This window comes from Emys orbicularis, chromosome 9 (genome assembly GCF_028017835.1).
Source record: "Emys orbicularis isolate rEmyOrb1 chromosome 9, rEmyOrb1.hap1, whole genome shotgun sequence".
NCBI lineage: Eukaryota > Metazoa > Chordata > Testudines > Emydidae > Emys > Emys orbicularis.
The window spans coordinates 14,455,208-14,479,769 of record NC_088691.1 but is presented as its reverse complement, the minus strand read 5'-3'; the positions used below and the strand labels follow the sequence as shown (position 1 = coordinate 14,479,769).

Here is a 24,562-nt window from a genome sequence, read left to right as displayed (position 1 = left end):
CATTCTATGTATTTGTTAACATTCTGATTTAGAACAACAGATTGCTGCAGTAAGGGTACTGAAGCAGCAGCCAAAGAGCCATCTGCTGAGCATCTCTCTGGTGAATTCAATACCAAAAGAAGTAGGTGACTGAAGAACCCAAGCAATGGGGATACACACCATTAACTAAGTGACAGAATGAAGGATTGAAAACTTTCTAGGGTCACTGTAGAGAAACACAACTATAGTAATTTTATATTGAAAATCAGAAAGATGAAAATATGAGCTATAAACCCAGAAGATTGCCATTATATGCACTATACGTGGATTTTGCGTCTTGCTTTTCTTTCTCTTTCAACACACATGATGGTTATAACCTGGACTGAAAGGCACTTATCTGTCTTTATCTTATAATGGAGCCTTTACTAATTTAATAAAAGTGAATTTCTTTAGCATGTAGAGCAGACAGTCGTTCATACCAGTTAGCACTCATTGGGGTTTTATCATATGAGGTCATTTCAGGCAAAATTTCTTAACTGGCTGACTTTATTGAAGGCATTATAGTAATCTCCTGAGTCTACTTTAGCAATACCCCATTATACTTTCCTTTAAGTAACTTACTGTACTCCAAGTATGAAATGTTTTAAAATGTAACTTACACTAAAATAGTATTAAGGTGAAGTCTCTGTAGTTATAGCATACAAGGAAGGTATAATTCAGTGTATCACTTCATATCCCAGCTGTCATCAGAGACACAACCTTTTCATAATACGTGTATTGTATGTGTGCCAGTGAGAGATGAATAGTCCTGTAACTAATCAATACAGTTCATTCAAACAACTGGAAATAGCATTTCAGACAACTGGCAATTTCATCAGTTTCACTGGGCTGTCCAAAAATAAACAGTTTGAGATGATGGAATGACCTCCGTGGTTATGTGTAAATAAAGTTAATCTTAGTAGTTGTTTTTTGTCGGGCTCATCATCAAGGACAATAGAAATCTAATTTTGGTGCAAAAAAATCACTGGGAGGCAAGGTGGGTTCCAAGGATCTACAGAACTGTTGTAGAATTATTTTTAATTTGGCTTCACCTGACCCTTATATTTCAATACATGATCATTTCTAAAACATATGGGGGATCTTTCATGTACTGTAATAGAGATGAAACCTCTCAAGGAAACTTCAACCCTATGGGGAAAAAAGATCACATGGTCTCAGGGTTTGGCAATAGACTCAAAAGTCAAATTAACTGAAAGCTTCATGTAGTGACTGAGTGGGCGTGGGATAACTGAAAACCTGGATAATTTATGGGTTTGCACCAAAATTTACATTCTGAACTATTTAAATGTTAAATCTGGCAGCTTCAGATGGAGTTTCTCTTTAAGCTTTTGGGTTTGTTCAAATTGGAGAATCAGATTGCAATGCAGGTTGATGGGTTGGAGGTGAACCCAGGCAGACATGAAACAAAGGCAATGCTCACAATCCCTCTGAAGTGGAATAGCTCTATTTGTGAAAGTTCTGTATGCTCCTGTCCACTGACAGCAAGGCAGCAGAACTGGGTTGCAGAGAGCTGACAGAACAAAACAAAACAAAAACAGCTCTATGGCAATTCAACTGCCTAGCTCCACATCCCATAGAAAACTGCCCCAAATCCATGAGACTTGGGATCTGTGGCTTGCTATGATCCAGGATTTCCAAAAATGCTTTCTTCCCCTGCAGAAAAATATATGATCAGATTTTCTCTCATTTCCCCCACCCATGGATGTTTTTTAATGGAGTTTGGGAGGGGGGGGGGAAATCCCACCAGCCCTGGTGTGGGATCCCCAAGGAACAGAAAAGCGATCAGAGCTGTTCCAAGGAGCTCATTGCTTCTAGGAGAGACTTTTGCTGCCATGAGACATCACTGCAGAGGACTGCAGCACAGGATTGCAGCAGCCTTTTCCCCCTGTAGATGCCCAGGGCAAAGGAGCCAAGGTCCTTGTCACCACAAATGCAGCACTCAACAGAAAATCTATACAATGAACCTTGCAACAGATTCCTGGGGCCTCTGAGCAAATTTTACTGCAGGCAGTTATGATATAAATCTTTATTATTACACTGAACAGCCTTCTATGCTGCTCGTCAAGTTTGATAGGAAAGCCACAGAATTCCATAAGTCGCACCATAGGAATTTAACACATTAGCTGACAACACTATAAATAATTATCATTGATACCTTCACTTTTTAATACTGTTGCTAATGTTCAAGTATTCAGATGCTGGCAATCAAGCGATGTTTCACTACCAGCATCATCAAAATGTCCAGCCTTACCTGTACAGAATATGTCCAACCACAATGAGCGCTTCCGCCCACAACAGAAAAGCACATCAGCTGGCTGTCTCTGACGTCATGATCAATAGTGAAAAGGTTAATAATGTTAACTCCTAAGTGATCATAATTAGGCTTTAAGGAAAAACAAACTCTCCAAAATGAATGAATAGAGGAAATGCACACCCCTCCTGGTGTTATTGCCTCAGTGTCACTGGGGACTCAGATTGCAAAGATTGCCTGGTGAAGGTTATCAGAAAGACTACAACTGTTTTAAAATGAAAGCTTTGATTAAACTTTTAAAGGCTGCAGTATCTGCAGGAAATTCACAGGGAGACCCTAAATCCTTGAGAATTAGTATATTCTACAAGCGTGCCGATTTTTATGGTTTTATATTTGTTTAAATATTACTGCTCTTTTTCCTAGCCAGCACTAAATTGAGGATTATCCCCCTGTACAACAGCCACTGTAATCATTACACCACAACATTGCTTATTCCTCCATTGATTAGTTTCAAACTAATTGAACAGAACCACAAAAAAAACCAAATTGTGGCACTGGATGACTCAAGGAATTGGCAATGAGGAACATAAAAGCTTTTCAACTCTAGGTAACCAGTTAGAAAGCAGTGCAGATTGGTAGTAACCAACAGTTCATTTGGTGGGTGCTGAAATGAGCATTTCTTAAAGAAAAACAGTCCATTGTGACAAAAACCACACCCCTACAATGGGCTCTAATTGACCCCTTTGTTGGCTCTCACAGCAGAGAATGAACTATAGGCAGAACAAAGCCACAGAGAATCCTGATTATCCAATAGTTTTGATAATAATACTTTACACTTCTATAGCATCTTTCATCCAGGACTGAGACTGCCAGGACAGCATTGGGGAAGCTTATACTGCTACTGCCTTTCCTGTACCTGTTTTCAGGAAGAGGACTCTTGTCTCCAGGACTATCAGTCAGACACTTTTTACAAATGCTAAATTCACTAATAATATATATTTCATAGTCCAACCATGTTTCTGAGAACCGGAAAGGATTAGCTCCAGATTTTACATGAAAGGTCAATTAATGATCAATCAATAAAATACATAAAATATTTTTAACTGCCCAAAGAATTTTCACACCTTAAAGAAAACCATATGTTAATTTACTGTAATATTCTGATATATATCTGAAGAGAGGATCAAACACCATCCACCAACTCACCTCAGCATCCAAGATACAAATAAACACCACACAGTAAAAAGGAGGAATCAAAATGAATGAAGTTTGCAACCTTGTCCAGAAGGCTGTGTTCAAGTGAAGATACTGGACAAGACACCCCATACCAGAGTAAAAGACTCTAGAATCAATGAATAAAACAATTCTCATTAACACGGGGAATCTGGAGACACAACTGGGAAAGTGTAAAACATTTTCCAGCAAAGCCTGCACTTTGGGAATTTAGTAAATCTGTATTAAGAACAATTTACAATGGATAATAATTATTTTTTTTTTTAATAACAAAGATCTCAACCTGTTGTTTTTGTAAGTTAACTAACTGGCATACAATCTACGGGGCTGATCTTTCAGTCCTTTCTCAGACAAAACACATTTTAAACATCAAGATTGGGCCCCACAGTGTACATATTTCACTCATCACTGAAATGCAGACACTGCTAGTGTGAAACAGCAGCTGTTAGCAAAGCAGAGCAACATGAGTTTAAGACAGGAAGTATAGAATCACGTATCTAATGAAATGTCAAGGGGCAGTTTTCCAAATTAGAATTTGACCAGGATGCCATGGTTAGCTCCACTACTCACGAAAAATACCATGGGATGTTTACGGATCACAACTGGTCAAGTGCCAGCTTTGTGTTTCACCCAAAGGGCAGCACATTTGGCAAGGCAGGGTCCACTCTTGTATTGGCTCTATACAGACTCTGAAGGAAAAGTGCCATCTTCTTAAATACCAACATCACTTTACCCCGGCAAGTAAGTGACACAATGGGTAAAATCTTGACTCCCACCGAAGTAAATGGCAAAACTCCCATTGATTTCACTGGAGCCAGGGTTGCACCCATCCTCTCTAGTTATTAAGGAAGGGTTGCAAAATCCATCAATGGAAATGGAGATAGAAAATAAAAGTGGGGAAAGGGATATAGCTGACTGGAAAAAGTAGTAACATGACTGGAAGAGAAGGGAAATGGAAAACGGACATGGAGACTGCATACATGAATCTGGCTAAAAGCAAAGTCAGCATCTTGCATCTGAGGTACTTTATTTTGTTTCAAGATGATTTTTTTTCCTTGTCAGGTTCTGTACTACACTGTCTATTACATATACTTCTGAGATACCTGGTATTGTTTATAAAGAGACACTCCTCACTACAGAACTAGAACATTTTGTGAAGTTCCAAAAGACAAGTAAGTGTTACATTAAATCAGGGTAATTCTGAGCTCACACTGGATTTATACCAGTTTATATGTTGACTTCAATGGAGTTACACCAGATTTACACTGGTGTAAATGAGATCAGAATCAGGCCCAGTATATTCAGGTCCTATGTTTCTATGATATCTCGATGGCCAATGCTTTTCTTATAAGATCTGGATAGACCAATGTTTTCCAAAAGTGGAGCAGTGAAGTACAAAGACATTTAGATCCCATCAATCATCTTGAATAAGTTGGTTTGCATCATTGCACCATCATCATTGCATCATCTTGTGTTACGTAGCAGGATAGTGCACTAGGCAGTGAGGCATACCTGATGGACATGAATATCAATTTTTTAACAGAACATTATTACGCCTGCTATTGAGTACGTATGCTAGGCTCCTCACAGAAAAGACTGGTCCCTGTCCCAAAGAGAGAACAATCTAAACAACAGAAAGCAAATAAAACAACCTTAAAACAATGTTTTTTTAAAAACTTTACCCATGCTGCTTTGCAGGTATGTTCTAGCTGCAGTAAAATTATGCAGTCTTTCCTCTTTTGGCAGTGACAGTGTATTTGGCACGATCCATATGACAGAGAGCACATTACACCGGCTTTTCAAAGACTACTTGGCTTGCTTCAGTGTACCGTTCAAAATGTTGCCTTTGATGTATTAAACTCTATATGATTTGGGAAGTAGCTATGTAAAGGATTGCCTTTCTCCTCATGGGCCATTGCAATGGCAAAGATCAGCTGTGACATGCTTGAAGGCAGTTCCCAGATTTGTACAGCTGGAGCCTGGAAGCAGGGTGTTCTTGGCAGAGAGCCCTTGGGCTCTGGAATTCACTCCCTTCCCATTTGCCCAACAAAGCCCGAGTTTGTTGACAAAGTGAAGCCCATCTATCTCTTCAGGCCTGAGCCTGAGGTGGTGTGACAGTAGGAGGTGGGTGGAGCGATTTTCTGGGATGAGAATGGTTTTCACAGGAAGCCTGTTAATAAATAATATATCCTATTTTGGTGGCTGTAAATGTCTACAGAAGATTGTGTGGGCAGATGTGCTTTTTAATTTAAAAAATACAGAAATACACATGCACACTAGTGAAAAGTACAGAGCTTTTTCCAAAACCTTGCAAGTCGTCTTATGTCTGCCATCCACTGTGAATCATTACCAACCACATGTCTCTGTAGAGTCAGGCTACATGAAGTTCAGGGCCCTGTTCTCCCATTGTAGGGTATGAATTACTCTGCTGAAGTAATGTTGCTGTGAAGGATAAGGCCACAGCCATCTAAAACAGTCAAGTCAATACATATTAGGATTATCATGATCTGTATCTGTTAATGGTTAGGAGCTTACCACTGGCATGCTTGAAGGGAAGGAACCAGAAGAAAACAGGGGTAGCTGGAATAGGTCTGTCATGTCCATTTTCTCCCTGTGACATTATTTCATTGCTCATCAGGGTAGGGATCATTCATTCATTTATATTTGGCTAAAACACCTGCTACATTTTGCAAAGAGGTTCGCTTACTGCAAGAGAGCCCCCTCGTGGCTGGCGCCCCCTTCTGTTGGTTACTCATGCTGTGACCCCTCTTGCTCTCTTCATGCATCGGGATACGCCCTCGTCGTGACTTGGCCCTCTGGCCAGATCACTATATAGTCCTTCCCTTCTGGGGTAACAACGTTCCACAAATAACAGTCCAATGCCCTTGCAACCCCAACTCTGGGCCCCATGGTCTTCGACCCCAGTTCCGGGCCCCATGGTCCATGCACCCCCTTGGCTTAAGGCTTTGAATGTCTTTATCCCCTTACATCAGGGGGCTTTATGCCACCTTCCTAGAGGCTGATAGGGAACACCCAAGCCCATCCTCTACTCTGGGTTCCAGCCTAGGGACCCTGTGGCTGGCAACCAAGGTCTACTCCCTCAGACTCATTGCAGACTCACGGGGTGGCTTCCTACTTCTTTTATTGCCCAGAGAGTGACTGCAGACTCTCTCCCTGCAGCCCCTTTTAGCTGCAAATTTCCTGGCTCTATAATTACCACCCAGCCTTTCCCTAGCCGGGCTTCATTATCAATTAAACCTCTCTCTCTCTCTCATTAGTACTGCCAGGTATGTTAACTGGCCACCTCGGCTCACATTAACCCATTCAGGGCCTGTGTGGGGTACACACCCCATCACACACTCTTAGGCTTGCTACAAATAATAAGCAACATATAGAAACATCTTTAGAATGGACTTAAAAAAGAAAGAAGGAATTATGTTTAGGACCCAATCCTGCATCTTTTACCCAGGCAAAACACATTCTGACATCGATGCTTTGCTTGCAAGATTGGGGCTAAAACACTTTAATGAAAAGAAAAACCCATATCAAAGTATATTAAACTTATAAGGCAATTTAGAATCTCTAAGCCTCCGCTCCATATCAGTTTCAGTTAGTCCAGGTTCAGTGCAAAACTGGATCTCAGATTGGTAGTTCACAAACAGAGGAATGCAGCCGAATAGCTTTTGTCTAACTGTTGGAAGACAACAAATGCATATGAACCTGAGCTCTAAGACCACTGTGCCTCATTAGAATTTGAACTTAGAGACATCAATTGTGAAGTCTCAGAAAAAATAATGTCCCGCATATTTATGAAAACTAATTTCACAAACTGTCATGGTGTAGGCAGCCCAGGGAAAGTTCGCCAGCTGGAAAAAAAAAAAACCTTCTTAAAAAATGGAACACTGGAATCCGTATCACGGTTACAAAGACAGACAAAGAGCCATGCCATGATGCTGCCACTGTGAAATTCTTCACACTCACTTGGTTACTCATTTGACAAACTATTAGCCTCAGCATAAAAATACAAATTAAAAAGCACCGGTCCTGCAAGTCGCTGAGTGCCATCAACTCCCTTCTTGGCTTCACTACTGACGTCAACGTTGAAGCCTTTCAGGATTGGGAGCTTGATTTTCATTTCAATTTTTCAGCATTGGTTGACCAGTATTATTTTCATTGGGCTAATGCTTCATCACTGAGAGTTGTGCCACTGACATTACCGACAGCAGCATTGAAGAATATGTAACCCACACACCTCTGGGGTGTGGTGTTCTGTCCCACCTAGTGGCAGGCGGGGGGGGAAAGAGAGAGACACTCTGACAGTAGAGGCTCATGCACTAAGCTCCAGAGGTCCCAGGTTCAATCCTGCCTGACGACAACCGGGGCTGTTGGCGTTACAAATACATTTGGGAACTTTCCTACATCTTGACTTTCCAGTTATTACTCCTCAAAAGAAGCTTGCAGTTCAGCTTAGCAGCCTTCTGTTAGGGCAAAAGGTGCAATTGACCATGACCACTAGTGGCTCACAACACCTCAATTTAGCTGCTGTGGCTCGTAGCTGGCAGAGGCTCTACTCCAGGGGTAGGCAACCTATGGCACAGGTGCCGAAGGCGGCACACGAGCTGATTTTCAGTGGCACTCACGCTGCCCGGGTCCTGGCCACTGGTCCAGGGGGCTCTGCATTTTAATTTAATTTTAAATGAAGCTTCTTAAACATTTTAAAAACCTTATTTACTTTACATACAACAATAGTTTAGTTATATATAATAGACTTATAGAAAGAGACCTTCTAAAAAATGTTAAAATGTATTACTGGCACGCGAAACCTTAAATTAGAGTGAATAAATGAAGACTTCTGAAAGGTTGCCAACCCCTGCTCTACACCCTATTTTGAGGGTCATTTCCCCCAGAGGTAGACACTAGAATTACACAGCAACCCCAAAAAGCAACAGAGGGTCCTGTGGCACCTTTAAGACTAACAGAAGTATTGGGAGCATAAGCTTTCGTGGGTAAGAACCTCACTTCTTCAGATGCAAGTAATGGAAATCTCCAGAGGCAGGTATAAATCAGTGTGGAGATAACGAGGTTAGTTCAATCAGGGTGGGTGAGGTGCTCTGCTAGCAGTAGAGGTGTGAACACCAAGGGAGGAGAAACTGCTTCTGTAGTTGGATAGCCATTCACAGTCTTTGTTTAATCCTGATCTGATGGTGTCAAATTTGCAAATGAACTGGAGCTCAGCAGTTTCTCTTTGGAGTCTGGTCCTGAAGTTTTTTTGCTGTAAGATGGCTACCTTAACATCTGCTATTGTGTGGCCAGGGAGGTTAAAGTGTTCTCCTACAGGTTTTTGTATATTGCCATTCCTGATATCTGACTTGTGTCCATTTATCCTCTTGCGTAGGGACTGTCCAGTTTGGCCAATGTACATAGCAGAGGGGCATTGCTGGCACATGATGGCATATATAACATTGGTGGACGTGCAGGTGAATGAGCCGGTGATGTTATAGCTGATCTGGTTAGGTCCTGTGATAGTGCTGCTGGTGTAGATATGTGGGCAGAGTTGGCATCGAGGTTTGTTGCATGGGTTGGTTCCTGAGTTAGAGTTGTTATGGTGGGGTGCGTGGTTGCTGGTGAGAATATGCTTAAGGTTGGCGGGTTGTCTGTGGGCGAGGACTGGCCTGCCTCCCAAGGTCTGTGAAAGTGAGGGGTCATTGTCCAGGATGGGTTGTAGATCATTGATGATGCATTGGAGAGGTTTAAGCTGAGGGCTGTAGGTGATGGCCAGTGGAGTTCTGTTGGTTTCTTTTTTGGGCCTGTCTTGTAGCAGGAGGCTTCTGGGTACACGTCTGGCTCTGTTGATTTGTTCCTTTATTTCCTTGTGTGGGTATCGTAGTTTTGAGAATGCTTGGTGAAGATCTTGCAGGTGTTGGTCTCTGTCTGAGGGGTTGGAGCAGATGCGGTTGTACCTCAGTGCTTGGCTATAGACGATGGATCGTGTGGTGTGTCCGGGGTGGAAGCTGGAGGCATGAAGGTAGGCATAGCGGTCGGTGGGTTTTCGGTATAGGGTGGTGTTAACGTGGCCATTGCTTATTTGTACTGTGGTGTCCAGGAAGTGGACCTCCCGTGTAGATTGGTCCAGGCTGAGGTTGATGGTGGGGTGGAAGCTGTTGAAATCATGGTGGAATTCTTCCAGGGTCTCCTTCCCATGGGTCCAGATGATGAAGATGTCACAGGACCTAACCAGATCAGCTACAACATCACCGGCTCATTCACCTGCACGTCCACCAATGTTATATATGCCATCATGTGCCAGCAATGCCCCTCTGCTATGTACATTGGCCAAACTGGACAGTCACTACGCAAGAGGATAAATGGACACAAGTCAGATATCAGGAATGGCAATATACAAAAACCTGTAGGAGAACACTTTAACCTCCCTGGCCACACAATAGCAGATGTTAAGGTAGCCATCTTACAGCAAAAAAACTTCAGGACCAGACTCCAAAGAGAAACTGCTGAGCTCCAGTTCATTTGCAAATTTGACACCATCAGATCAGGATTAAACAAAGACTGTGAATGGCTATCCAACTACAGAAGCAGTTTCTCCTCCCTTGGTGTTCACACCTCTACTGCTAGCAGAGCACCTCACCCACCCTGATTGAACTAACCTCGTTATCTCCACACTGATTTATACCTGCCTCTGGAGATTTCCATTACTTGCATCTGAAGAAGTGAGGTTCTTACGCACGAAAGCTTATGCTCCCAATACTTCTGTTAGTCTTAAAGGTGCCACAGGACCCTCTGTTGCTTTTTACAGATTCAGACTAACACGGCTACCCCTCTGATACTTGACAGCAACCCCAGGCTGCCTTCTCGCCTGGGATTGTGTTGCAAACTCTGTGCAACGTCAGGGGGTGTCCCAAAGCATCACTAGTGTTCAGACACGAGAGCCATAGTACTTTCCTCTGGCTGACATCTGCCAAATAGAAGTCAGCCAAGGAAATGAAAGGAGGCAAGAAGCCCCAATATTTGCTGTACCAGGTGTCCTGCCAAAACCAGCAGCTGTGGGATTCTGATGGGGGTGAGCCCATAGCACCATCAACAGAGCAGAACAGGGGAAGCCAGCGGCCAACCATCTCTCCAGTGGAGAAATTTAGCCATACTTCCATGAGTGGTGGGAGGATATGTCTACACTATCCCACTGGTGGTGGACTGTAGTGGATGCATAGCTACACACCATGCTGAGAAGCACATCATGCCCACGCTGCAGTGTGTAGCTACAGGTATCAGTGAAAAGTTCTGGCAGAGGGGGTCAGTGGGAAATGACTTCAGCAGCAGTCCATTGCTGGAGCCTTTTACTGTGGTGAGGGAAGTATCTGACAGGTGGAGGCAGCAGAGAAAGGCAAAGCAAGAGGCTTTCCCTGCTGCTGGAGTCTTTCCTGCAGCAGGGGAAGGCTCCAGCAGCAGGGAGGCAGTGGAACACTATGTGCTAAAAACAGCAGTGCAGATGGGGGGGGAGGCGGGGAGGGGCGCACAGCTTGGGCAAGTAAAACGTTGTGCATGGTAATGTACTTGAGTAACTACCCACACTCTTCAGGCTGCTTTACTCTATTGGCTAAGCCAGGCCTCACCATCTACACTGCTATTTTTACCTGTGCTGGGGGGACTATGTGTGTCTACACTAAATGCCGCCCAAAGGGTGCAGTGTCACTGCCCCCTATATGGAGCACAGATCTCCTCCCACCTCCTCTCATAGCCTATGCAAGTGCTGTAGTAATGTGGACCAGACCTGGAATACGGAGCTGTAGCATGCGGGAAGAGCTTTTGCAAAGCCCAGGTGTGGAACTGGGTATTTTTCCTTTGTGGCTTTCTGCAGTGACAGGTGGCCTGCTGTACAGCTAGAACATGTGTTCTGGGGCTGTCAGAAGGCAGTGGACATATTCTTCTGGAGAGGACACAACATTAATAAGCACAACATTCATTTTATTTTGTCAAACTTGAGGATGGGGGTTGGGCGAGGTTGGGCTGCTGATTAAGATGTAAAATGTACTTTTACCCAATGCTTTCAAAGTACTTTACAATCAGACATTGCTTCAGCCTTGTAATATCTATTTGATGTAGGGAAATCTGATTATTCTTATCTTAGAGATGGCAAAATGGAGGCTCTGAGTGCCTAACTGACTTACCCAAAGTCACACCGTGAGTCAGTGCAAGAGCCAAGCCTAAAACCCATGAGTCCCCATGTCAAATGCCACCTCGGTGGTGCCGCCGAGCCATACCATACCTGTACAGAAGTTCTGCTTTTTAAGCCATACACTTGATGCTCATGTATGAAAAGTTACTGATAATGAAATTATTAACTAAAACAATTTCTCAAGTAAAGATAGAAAATATCGGACTGAACACAACGAAAGAAGGTCATGTATACATGTTCAGACAGCGCTGCATAGAATGGACACACATTTCATGTATTAACTAGGTTCAATTTTTTTATGTAATTCTTTTTCCATGACAAAAAGGGGGTTGAGAGCGGGTAGAGCTACAATACAGCTCTACATTTTTAAAAATTCTCATTTGGAATTCATGTGGGTAGGTTCTACTGCACCCAAGCAAATTCTGATTATAATACGAGATGCTCCAGAGGTAACCCCATGATGTACAAGTGAAAGTGACTAAACTGTGTATATATATAAATAAAGACACCTTTCAGCATATCTACATGTTCAAATATTCCTGCAAAGTAATTAACTACCAGTGATCAGAGAGGTCACTCCACTCTAGCAAGAGGCTGTTCACACGGGCTATTATCCGACATTAAAAGTGAAATTCACTCTTTGCTCAAGTGCCTGTGCAAGGTCCTTTGCAACAGGGTGCCCCTGTGTAAGAGAACTTGCACATGGGGGCCCCTGCACCTTCTGCATGCTGGGGATGGTGGGCTATGCACTGGCTCTGACTATGCTAGCAAGGAAGGAAATGTTAAGGGTTGAAGAAGAGGGTTATGAGGAGCCAATGGCTGGGAACCCAGAGTAAGGGGGAGAGAGACTGTGGCTGCATTTCAGTAAACAGGCTGCAGAAGCAGCCATCAAGGGGCTGCCCTGTCCCCAGACTGAGCTGAGGATGGATTCATTGACATAACCGTCTCTCTTTCTCTTCCCCGCCACCCCCACGCACACATGCGCTTCCTTTCAACATTAAAAGCCAATTTCCCTGTTCAGTCTAGCTTTGTGTGGGGAGGAAAGGGGGGTAGTTTCACCCTTAATGACTAATTTCTGAGAGATTAACCAATAAGGCACAGACTTTCTTTGAAAATGTCATCTACAAGCACATAACGATACATGTTCCACCCACAACTTTGTTGGCGTAGGACAGATTCCTAGAAACTATAGAAACTCCAGAACATGGACTGCCAGTTTGCGATCCCTGTAACATACATTATTATAGTGCTTTCAGCCTTCCTAACAACATGTTCTTTGAATGTATACATTGTTAAATAAACTAAATTAAAAGGTGGAAGGGAAAATTCATAGTTTAAGTTCTAGATTTCTACATCATGAGGCAAAGATGCATTAACATTTTGAAGACAAACAGGAATAATGTTCAGTACCCAGCATTTCTGCATGACATTTAGGGACATCTTAAGCCCCCTGATGGGTACATATAAATCATGTACACATAGGGAAGAGAAAAAAAATCCCCCTGGTGCTTGAAAATTGGAGACTGCTTTAGCACATTGTCATGTAAAGTTTCACTAAGACATATAGTCTAAACTATAGCATAAATATCTAAATATGAAGCCAAAATAACTTATGTTAAATGCACCAGAAATACTTTTCAAAGATATTGGTCTGTTTGACTTTCAACTGAACTAAGTATAAAACAAAAACATTGCAACTTCAAAATAAATCATTCGGATACATTGATAACATAAGACAAGGACTCGACTCATTAAAGTTACACATAAAAATTAGCACTTTCTCCCACTCTTGCTTTCTCATCTTCTTTCATGACAACCCAACACTTGGCATAGCCTCCACTTCCCAGTTACTAAGGGCCTAATCCAATGTCTGATGAACTCAGTGGAAAAAAACACTGATTTCAATGTTTATTGGATCAAATCCCAAGTGCTCTACCCTTTACAAATCTGTTTTAACACACCAACTCTCCAATGCTTATCTCCCAATCAGGGTATCTCCATAGTCTCTTAGAGATGAACTGCTGTCCACTGTTTCAAAATTGCCATAGATTTGGCTTGACCCTACAGCTCCCTGTCTCATGTGACTACTCCCACTGGAGTAACAAAGACCATTCATGTGGGGCTTTGTTCACAGTCCAATAAAAGGAAATGCATGTGCAGACTTCTACACCTGTACAAATTCCAGTTGAAAATTAACTGATTAGGGGGACCGTGTGTGGTGTCTTAGATTGTAAGTTTGCCTCTTTGCTTGCTTCGTAAAGCATTGTGCATACTTATGGAGCTTTATCAATATGTATTTATTGATATTGGACTTTTCCTCCCTTCTGTACTAAATCAACTGAATAAAATCATAACATCTGAAAAGGGAGAAGGAAACTTTTTCATTGAAGTTTTTCAATTTAATTTTAAAATAGAATCTTATTTTAAAATATCACAGTTCTTTGCTGGCAACAAAATCACCATAAGGTTAATCACAAACTCTCTTCCATTAAATGGTTACAACTTTTAGTGCAAACACAACTTTTTGCTATCGTCCCACATGCCCAAAGACACAGAAATTTTAACATCAGCTCTTTTAATTTTTAACAATTGAATAAACATGGGATTTTTTGTTTTAAACAGATCACAAAATAAAAAGATTCCTAATTATGGAATATCCATAGTATTAAAGCTATTTGCTAATCTGTTAGGAACAGAATTATTTTGAAAGCACATTTTAAAGTGTTGTGTTAAGGATTTAACACTGAGACAACCCTCATTCCATTCCCCACGCAGGATAGTAAGAGATGTAATCTGCAGTCTTTGCTCAGGCTAAACCCCCAGTATCAGGCCCAAAGTTTGCAAGAATTTTACAGAGACACGTTTAAGTCTTTGGCAGTAGGGAGCTGACCACTTTGAGCATCAGTGTCCTTTGCCAGCTGGCCAAAGAGAGCACAGATGCGAGGAAAGCAAATTGTCTGCCCACTGGCAAAAAGAAATACTGAGCAGCAGCTAACAAGAAAGTGTGTGTGTGTGTGTGTGTGTGTGTGTGTGTATGTTGGAATAAATAAAATTAAATAGGAAATGTTTCCTGTTACATTCTTTGCGGTATCTATTTCTACAATGTTAGTGCAGCAACAAAAAAGCAAGTGTTCCTTCTCTAAAATCCCGTCAGACTGAATTTTAAAGATTAATTATGAAGAACGTAAGTACAACGAATAACAATATTCAAATAAAGCTACAAATGTTACTCCCCAAGGAAGTACCCAAACAAATAGTTCAATGGATCTTGGCAAATTAGGATAATTAGGTAATTATACTCTCTCCCTTTGGTTAGTTAAAGAAGAAATGCCTGTGGAAAGGACACTAAACATCAAAATTTGTTATAATATAAAAGGAACTTTGTGGGTTAGCAGATATATGAGAAACGAGTTAGAAAAATTGATGGGACAGGAATTTGCAGCTCATGGGTTGGATTTAGCTGGGAGAGGGAGTCTTTGTGTAGATTAATTAAATTCTGCAGTCAAAGTCTTTTTCTCCCCTAACATATCCCACCATCACCATTACATGATCAACAGATTTTTATTAGAGGTAATGCTTTCCCTAGCAAAATTCCACAGTGAATAACCTTAAGGTTGGATTTACTTTTCTAAATACTTCTTGCAAACGGTATGTAATCCAAGAGCACATTTGTTGGCTGTAAAGGTGTACAACAGCAATTTTTGCAATGACAGTGCAGAGAGGGAATATGAGATCTGTGTGCTAATGAGCTGACACTGCAGAGGCTAGAGCAATGTATTGTAGTGCACTACAAGTGCAGAGCAGAAAGACATAGGCGGGTTATTTCTAGGGAATATGATCTACAGAACCTTAAACATAATTCAACATTAATGCTAACACTCCATCAGAGGTTATAATATAAATCTGAAACATGCTTCAGTGATGAAGTTATACATTTCAGCTGTTACATTCAAATTATTTTGACAAAGACAACTCACTCCCTATGTGAGAAATTTTGAAGAAAAGATCTAATGTCTGTGTTTTACTTGCTTTTTATTTATATACAGCTTGAGTTACCTTTTCCACTGGTATTTTCTCTGCAGATGGATGAGTGCATATTTTAAAATATGTAATAAATCAGCAAAACTTCACCAATAAACTTTAATTCAGTTTTTTCAGGGAAAAATTGAATTCTTAGTTGAGTGTTTTCTCTCTCTCTCTGCAGATATCATAAGTCTAAATAAACAGATGGATGGACAGCTACTGTAGATATATCTGCTCAGTACTGAGAATGGAAGCAGGGTGTACAGAGACTATATAAGAAAACCAGATTATGCAGTATTTTAATTGAAAAGGGGGATTAGAGGGAGTTTGGGGCAGGGGTTTTCTTGCCCCTGAAGGAATTCCCCCCCCCCCCGCCCCCTTGGGATATTGCTAAATCACCCCTAGCAGAGATGGCTTTTTATCTCTGTCTTGTAAAGATATTTATAAGAGACTTTTCTTTCTTCTTCTAGAATGCACTAGACTGCACCAAGTGGGATGTACAGTCTTATCAAAACATTTTTCTGAGTAGGATGCCCCCTTGATTCACTCTCTCACTCACACACCCCTACCTGCAAATACTTCCAATTCAAAACAGCAGGTTACAGCATTTGATGGTTTATGGATATTGACTAAAACCCACAGTATGCTTGGACTACATATGGGACAGTCACTGATTTCCCCCTCAATTCCTTTCCAGCAGCCCCTCACAAAGTCAGTCACAGTGATTCTTACTGGCGATGGGAATCAGTGGAGTCACTGCAGGTTTCTCGAATGTGGATCCCTGCCAATTGCAGATATCGATAAAAAGGTTGTGTGACAGCACTTGAGACAATTTATTCTCATTTTCAAGAGGAGTAAAAATGTTGAGAGAGGAACGTTCCTTCACTAATACACTGCCCCCTGAAATTACCTACTACTCCATTAGAGAACAACAATCTGATTGGGGATACTTAGGCCAGACAGTTTTACATGTGAGCCATGTAGTGTGAAGAGCCATTAGTTCATCCTAGTGCATTGGTATGTATGAGCATTCCGACTTTCAAAGATAATTGCTTGCAGAGCTGAGAAGAATGACAGCCCTTCTAGTTATTTATTTGTAACTGCAAGGACCTTCAGTGTTCAGAAGGTAGGATTGTAAATATTCTTCTTCTACCAGTATATGAGGTCAGTGGCATAGACAGACCCAAGGTCACCTTTTCATTTCCTCTCTTCTATTTATTTACTCTTAAATGTTATTGTTCAGTACACTGTCGAAGTTGATATTCCCTGTACTAAGGTGCTTCCAGGGATTTAACTTTTTCCAAATTTCACTACACGATAATATGTTCCCTAGAAGATGCAGCACCATTTTCAGTTTGCTACAGAAAACCAACTCATAAAATTGCTAAATTACCATAATTTTCACATGCTAAGCAACCCTCAAACATGGTTAGCTGTGGGAAGATTAGCAATGCACTGACTAAATAATAAACTGTCCATTGACCAAGGGAGCACGGCCCACTTATCTTAGTGGCATCTGTGAAGAGGAACTTATAGAAGTTTTTAAAAAAATCCAATTTAATTATTAATCAGCCTTGCTGTTTAATGTATTTAGTTTTAATCCATATAATTGATATTTAGGAAACTATATTTGAGATACAGCCTCTTGAAGGGATTACACTGATTAAGGATTAACAGCCAGATGTTTGTTGTAAAAGCTGTTGAGGCAGGATAGGATTAGTAAAATAAGATGCAAAGAACAGACATACTTTTTTGTGCCTTTTTAACACATTGCCAAATATTATAATTGGGTATCTTAGATTTGTAAATCCTAATCCCAAACCCCTTAAAAAAGGCTAACTCTGTACTATTAGGAAGGAAGCACATGGGGTATGTATTAGAATAGCAATCCACATATTTCACAGAAATTTCTTTACAGTATACTTTCTAACTCAAGTTTCTGGCCAAATATTTCAAATCCAGAGGAAGCTTAATTATCTGGTCATCCAGCCTTTCTAACAAAATATGTATTTAAATTATAAAGATCTAGAGAGGAACTGTACAAAAACGATCATATCACAAAACAAACACATTAAATGCTCTCTAAATTAGCAGTTCAAGATATGAGGTCTTAAACCTACAAATAACAATGTAGTACTGTGTATTAGTACAATGCTTTCTTTTCAGAAAACTTTCCCAGTGTTCAAAACTGTATAACAACTTCATTCAGATATTACCACTATTATGGGTAATTTAACAAGTCTTGCTAAACGCAAAACACACACCAAACTTTCAGGCAGGGATGTTTCTAAACACACAGACACTCCCCTCCAACCTCTAGTTTGCATTGATTGCTACTGGAGAATCAAATTATATGGAACTACTGCATGTGCAGAACTGTTTTTCAAAATGCTAAGTTTTCTCTTCCCTTTCCCACTCCCCTCAGCTCTAACAGCATTCATCAGTTTGCAATCTCATTGGTTTTGATCAGGACTTTCTCCGGGGGGGAGATATTTTAGGACAGAAGGAGGCCAGTAAGCCCATCTAGCTTTGTCCCCTCAAGGTCACTTGAAAACAGCATTTTCCATGTTTTATTCCTACATGGTGTTACTTGTCAAATTATGCAATTATGCTTAACAATAAAGTGATAAGAACAGGAGTACTTGTGGCACCTTAGAGACTAACAAATTTATTAGAGCATAAGCTTTCGTGGGCTACAGCCCAAGTGATATGTATCATCAGCAGGGATTTGCTAAACTAAGACTATAAATCTTGGCTTTATAAATAAGTCTATTGCATCTCTGAAAACAATAAAAAAAACATTTACATTTTTAAGGGGTGAAGAGAAGTGGTGATCAAACTTTCCCTAAGATATTATTCAACCATGCAATGCTGCAAACCCATTAAACCATTTGTCAGTACCACATTTGTTGCACTAGAGTACATGAAATATTAATTAGAGCTCCACTATATGAGGGAGAATTAAAAAAAAAAATGCAAACAGGGATACCAGCACACTAAATTACAGAAAAACACGTAGATACTTACAAGCGTTAGTCACGGAAAAACTGTTGGAGGAGTCCAAATGGTCTACATGATAGTTCAAATGGAAGGGCTTTTCTGTGATATTTTGGTTTGTGTTGTATAACTGCACAGCAAATCGAAATGCACTATGCTCTTGAACAGTATTTCTCATGAAAAGTCCACCTATGGTGAAAAAAAAAAATCAAAGGACAAAGATTTGAAAAGGATTCCTTAGGAATATCAGGTACAATAAGCTATATTTACAGGCTATATATAGCAGCAGTGAAGACATGAAGCTAGAGATATGCATATAGTGCATATATTAAATACGTACTCCAAAATTGTCAGTCCTGGGTGCCTAAAGCCAGGCTCCTAAAGCCATATACAGGCATGTAAATAAAGAAGCACCCCAAACTCCCACTGAAATCAATGGGAGCTGCAGGTGTTCAGCAGCACCTTTGAAAATCAGGCCACTTTTGTTTAGGTCCCCAAATGTGGATTTGAGGGACTAAATGTGGGCATGCCCCCTCCCTGCTTTTCCCATGTACAGTGTGCTGCTTTAGGGCATGATTTCATATGAACATAGGTCAAATCTCCCTTTGGGTACTGAGGTGAACAAATACAGAGTCATTCAGCATGGCTTGGAGTCTCTTAACCCCCAAAGCCCATAGGCAGGGAACTTTTTCCTACAGCTAAATAATAACGAAAACTAGGTTCATAAAGCTCCCCTCTTTGTGCCATTAGAAGCCAGGCAGGCAGGAGATTGATTATTTGAGTGATTCTGTTGCACTGCCCTGCTCTCCCACGCACGGTGCCAGCCTAGGGCGCACAAAACCCTCTGGAAATGGCACGGAAGTCCTTCCACACTGCTGTTTATTGAAAACAAGGCAAGTTTGATCCTGGGAGGTTTTTACAATTTCAGAAGAAACCACGCTGGTGACTTCCAGGAATGTGCCCAATGGAAAGGATAATGCAATCTCCCACCTCCATCCCCAGAGAAAGTCCCTCTCTTCCGAAGACCACCAGGGATCTAGGAGAGCAATGCACCCCCCCCCCATTTCATACAAACAGCTGCCTTGCTTTAACCAGACCCCTGCCTTTCCCCTCCCCCCGGGGGAGGAGGGCTATATCTAGGTTTAATGCCTCGAGGTAAGAGACTTGCAGATTAAAATGCAAAGGAGATGAAATAACTCGGCTCAGCTCAAGTTCCATTTCCGAAAAGATGGTGCTTACTTACCTATGCTGATGGTGTTGGGAAATCCTCCCAAAGACTCCCCCAAAAGACCCGCCACCAAAAGCAGGAGAGTCTGAGGCACGGGTTGCCCCATTTTCTCCAGCCCCTGCAATTCAATTCCTAAAACGAAACTGACAGAACGGGCATGGGCGCAACGGGAGAGGCAAGAAATCAGAATAATGCTGGTGAGGAGGCGGCGGAGGTTGCAAGCCCTCTCTTCTGTCTCTTCACTCCAACCGGGAAGGGCTCCTGGACTGCGAGGCTGGCTTGCTCCCCTGTCCCTAGCCACACGCGCAGACCCCCCCCCCCAAAAAGCGGGGACTTCCCCCCAAAGATGGTGGGTAGAGACGAGAAAACGATCGCCCCCCTCCCCGTCAGAGAGGCTCCTCCAATTGGGCCGGGATGGGGTTATTGATCAAACTTGATCTGACGTTGAATTCAAGCCGCACATCCTTCAGTCCTCCCCGCAAACTGCAGCCCCCAGCGCTGGCGCTCGGCCGCCTCAGCTGCAGCCCCGAGATGCAATCAATAGACACACACCAGCCTCACGTGGACCAGCCTTTAAAGCTGCATTGCCCGTGTGTGTGTGTGTGTGTGTGTGTCTGGCAGGCGAGGGGAGGGGGAGCGTGGGAGGGGAGAAAGAGGGGCAGGAAAGAGAGAGAGAGGAAGGAAGGATGAAGGGAGAAAAGGGGGACTGGAAAAGGAGAGAGAGGCTGGTTGACCTAATCAGGGAGCAACAGCAGCTGGTGCTGGTGTGGAACGCTCCCTGCCCGGGGACTGAACAATGGGTGCGGGGAATAGGAGGGACGGGGAGGAGAAGACAGCAGGGGTTGGGGGGTGGTGGAGGTTAAAGAAGACCCAGTACGATTGAAGGGGGAGGAGAAAAAGGAGACCCTTCAGGGGTAGGAGCGGATGTGGGGAGGGAGGGGCTGCGGGGTGTTCCGGGATCCACCAGATACGGGGGGGAGGGACATTCCCTAGGATTTGGGGGAAAGGGAGAGAAGCAGGGAGCCACCAGGAACCATGCCTCTGCCCACCCCCATGGGAGCGTGTCTGAGTGGGGCACCCACCTGGGTTTAAAGGGTGTTGAGTGGGGCCCCACCAGGAAGGGGAAATAAAAGGAGAGGGTTGCCAAAGGGGAAACTCCAGCTACTGGTGGGGGAGGGAGGCAGGAGTGGAGGGGTGAGGAAAAGGGGAGAGCTGCAGAGATGAGGCAGTGTATGGAGGAACCACCACAGACCGAGATGGTGGAGCTACAGGGGTGGGGGAAGGAGATAGAAAGGGGGAAGAAAAGGGGAGAAAATGGCTTATGAGAAGGGAAGCCCTGAGAGATTGAGCGGGTGAGGAGAGGCAAGGGGGCCTGGGATGGATGAGGAGGGAGAGCCACCAGTGACAGGGATTGAGCAGAGGGGATGTTAACACTGGTGAAAGAGCCCTCCAAGAAGTGGTGTTGGAGCCATTGGAAGGGAAAGCATTTGTGAAGAGGAGGGAGAAAGGGGGAGCCACCAGGAACGGGCGGAAGATGGTAAGGAGAATCTAGCAGTGGAGAGAGGCAGGGATGGGGGATCCCAGACTGGGTGCCTCTCCCTTTGCCAGGAACGCTACCTGTCTAGCACCTTGGCTCCTAGTTGGTCCAGCACATTTTCCTCCCCTCTTTTTTCCCCTGCTGATGCATTTCTGTAGATTCCCTTGTTCATTCGCCTCTGGTGCTCTGCAGAATAAAAAAAGCTCCTTGTGAATGATTGGCTCATCTTGCTCATGAGGAATATTAGGCCCTTTCAAACCCAGTCTCTAGAGAATTGGGTCCCAATGCAGTTTTCATTGCTCTTACATTTACTTTGCCAGGAAAAGAAAGATCTAGAGCTAGCCCTGAGCATACAAAATGTAGGTTGGCCTACATGATGGGCCACAGGGGAATAGAGAGATAGGATAGCAGATAGCAAAGTCATCTCATATGCCCTGATGAGTACAGGTTATCTCTGTAGGCTCAGACATGCACGTGGGGCTATGGCATTGCTATTGGAAAGCACAGTTCTCGGAGGTGAAAATACTGCATTCCGCTCATGTTTATTAATGTGTCAGTATAAAGACCCTGCAGCTCCTTTCTTTTCATGATGCTTTGAGGAAATATTGGAAATGGAGATGGAAGAGAGCTACTAGTCACCTAGTCCATCCCCTAAGCCAGGGCAAGATTGTTCCCTATTTGATGCCTCCCCTTCTCTGATTCCAGCAGGACAGCCTTCCTCAATCAACCTCTGTCTTTGTTTAGCTCAGAGTCTACTTCCTTTGGTCTATGTTCTCTGTTTCGGGTTAGTATAGTTTGTTCTGTGTATCGTAATCAGCTGCGGCCTCATAGGGTATGTCTACACTGCAATTAAACCCGCCGCTGGTCTGTGCCAGCTGACTCGGATTAAGGGGCTAATTGCAGAGTACACATTTGAGCTCGGCCTGGAGCCCAGGCACTAGGACCCTGCAACAAGGGAGTATGTACCTCTTCCAGTGCCCTAAATGCCCCAATAGCAACTATGTGGGTGAAACCGGACAATCACTATGCTCTCGAATGAGCTCAGAGGAAAATGGTAAGAGACAAAAACACCCTATCACCTGTGGGTGAACACTTCTCACAAAGTGATCACTCTCTAGCCGAACTATCAGTCCTCATCCTCAAAGGAAACCTGCACAACACTTCTGAAATACGAGTCCGGAGGTTTAACTATATAACTTTGCTAGACACTAAAAATCATGGTCTTAATAACGACACTAGATTGATGGCTTATGACAACAATCTGTAACTCTCTAACCCCGCTTTTCGTCCAATGGGTGTTAATGGGCCAATTCACCTGGAATGGTCCCTTACAATATATGCTAACTACTTATGCTAAACTATCTCCCTTCGGCCTTCTATTTAGCTGTGACACTGGGTACCTTTCCCAGACCTGAAGAAGAGCTCTGTGTAGCTAGAAAGCTTGTCTCGCTCACCAACAGAAGTTGGTCCCATAAAAGATATTACCTCACCTACCTTGTCTCTCTAATAGCCTGGGGCCTACATGGCTACAACAACACTGCATATCTTATAATCCAGTATTTCTCAACATTTTTCTGGTTGGAGCTCTCCTTCCTCTCTCCACTATATCAGACTCTGCCCCCATTTCCACCCTTGCCCTGACACATTTGCCTTGGTCTCTTTCCCCACATCACCCCAAGTCTATCCCTCTTGGTTCCTCCTTCCTACAGCCACACTTCCCTTTGTCTTGCCTCTGTTGACATATTTTCTTTCTCTTCTGCTGGGGGCTGAGTGCCGCCTGCCTTAAACACAGCCGGCAACACACAGGAAGAAATGCTGTTTAGTGCCATGGAGGTTAGGACAGAGGAACAGAAAAAGCAGTCAGGGATGGAGAAGAGGTGAGAGAGACCCACTGGTGTCCATTAAAGGCCAAAAGGATGGGTGCTCCATCCTCAAAGGAATCTGGCACTCTGCTCATCCCCAAACTGGGGAATCTAGTCATAATCTTTCTAAAAATATCTTCTCTGTCCAAAGGTGTTAATGTATTTTTTTTCATTATCAGTCTTCCTGTAGCCCCTGTCACCCAAGTCAGTACTTCTGGCATTGTTATTAATCACTGTGCCTTTCTTTTGGAAGATAGGGACACGATAAGTCTCATCGTGAGATGTGTAATAGCCTGAGACATCCCTCTGATTCCTCACCAGGATTTTGGACAACCCAGGAGACTGCCTCCCAGATAATCCTTCCCAGGTTTTACAGTAAGCCCAGTCTATCCTGGGACAGGTCTCTGTGAGTTCAGTTACTTTTGTGTGAATATTTATATAATGCAAATAGTTTATGTACTTCACTAGGGAGTTTTAATGAGTTCTAGGTCATACCATATTCTACCCAAACCTTACCTAACTAAATACGATCTAGATTCTGCCACATGGTCAGAGCGGCACAATTTAGGCAATTTTTAGCAATTTGGGACACTGGGGAATTTTGAGCACTGTCTACCTGAAGTGGAGACGTTAACGATTTATAATTAGATAAAATGTTCCAGCTGTAACATCAAATAATGGATTAGAAAAGGGCTGTGAAATTTGGGACACAACACACACATGGTGCTTTCTGATTGTCAGTGAACTGTACTCATGACAATAATACAAAGTAATGACAAAATTCACAACAGTGCAGAGGGGCTTGGGTGGGATCTGCTGGCATGAAACTCACCCGAAATGCACAAGGCTGGCTTGATCCTTTTTGTAATTTCCATTTCTTAATTGCAAGGGAGAACTCCAGGCAGTGTAGTTCTAGCGGTTATTATGCTTCTCTTAACACAGTCCAAAGCAGGCTATAGTTGCCAAGAAATGTACTGTCTATTGTATCTTATTGCTTAATTTTTTTTTACTACAAGAAGAACCTTTCAGCTAATCAGAATACAAAGTTCTTCTAGCAATATTTCCTCATAAAATAGAGGAGACACAATTAACTGAACTTTATGTTAATGCCAGGATTTTGATTAGCTAACCTGATTAATTTTACAGTAGACAGCTTACAGATACATCGATAGTGAAGATAGACAGAAGCAAAATGAAAGGGAAT

At 42.7% G+C, this 24,562-nt stretch overlaps 1 protein-coding gene across 2 annotated transcripts in view; it reads right to left on the bottom strand.

The window, feature by feature from the left end:
- Positions 1–20,065, bottom strand: part of GRIA3 (glutamate ionotropic receptor AMPA type subunit 3) — a 213,718-nt gene extending 193,653 nt beyond the window's left edge. For both annotated transcript variants that reach the window (XM_065410618.1, XM_065410619.1), the window contains exons 1-2: positions 19,975–20,065; positions 18,762–18,920 (exon numbers count right to left, since the gene is read on the bottom strand). In XM_065410618.1, the coding sequence (XP_065266690.1) occupies positions 18,762–18,920; positions 19,975–20,065 (250 nt within the window). The remainder of the gene's footprint in view (positions 1–18,761; positions 18,921–19,974) is intronic.
- Positions 20,066–24,562: the final 4,497 nt, after the last annotated feature.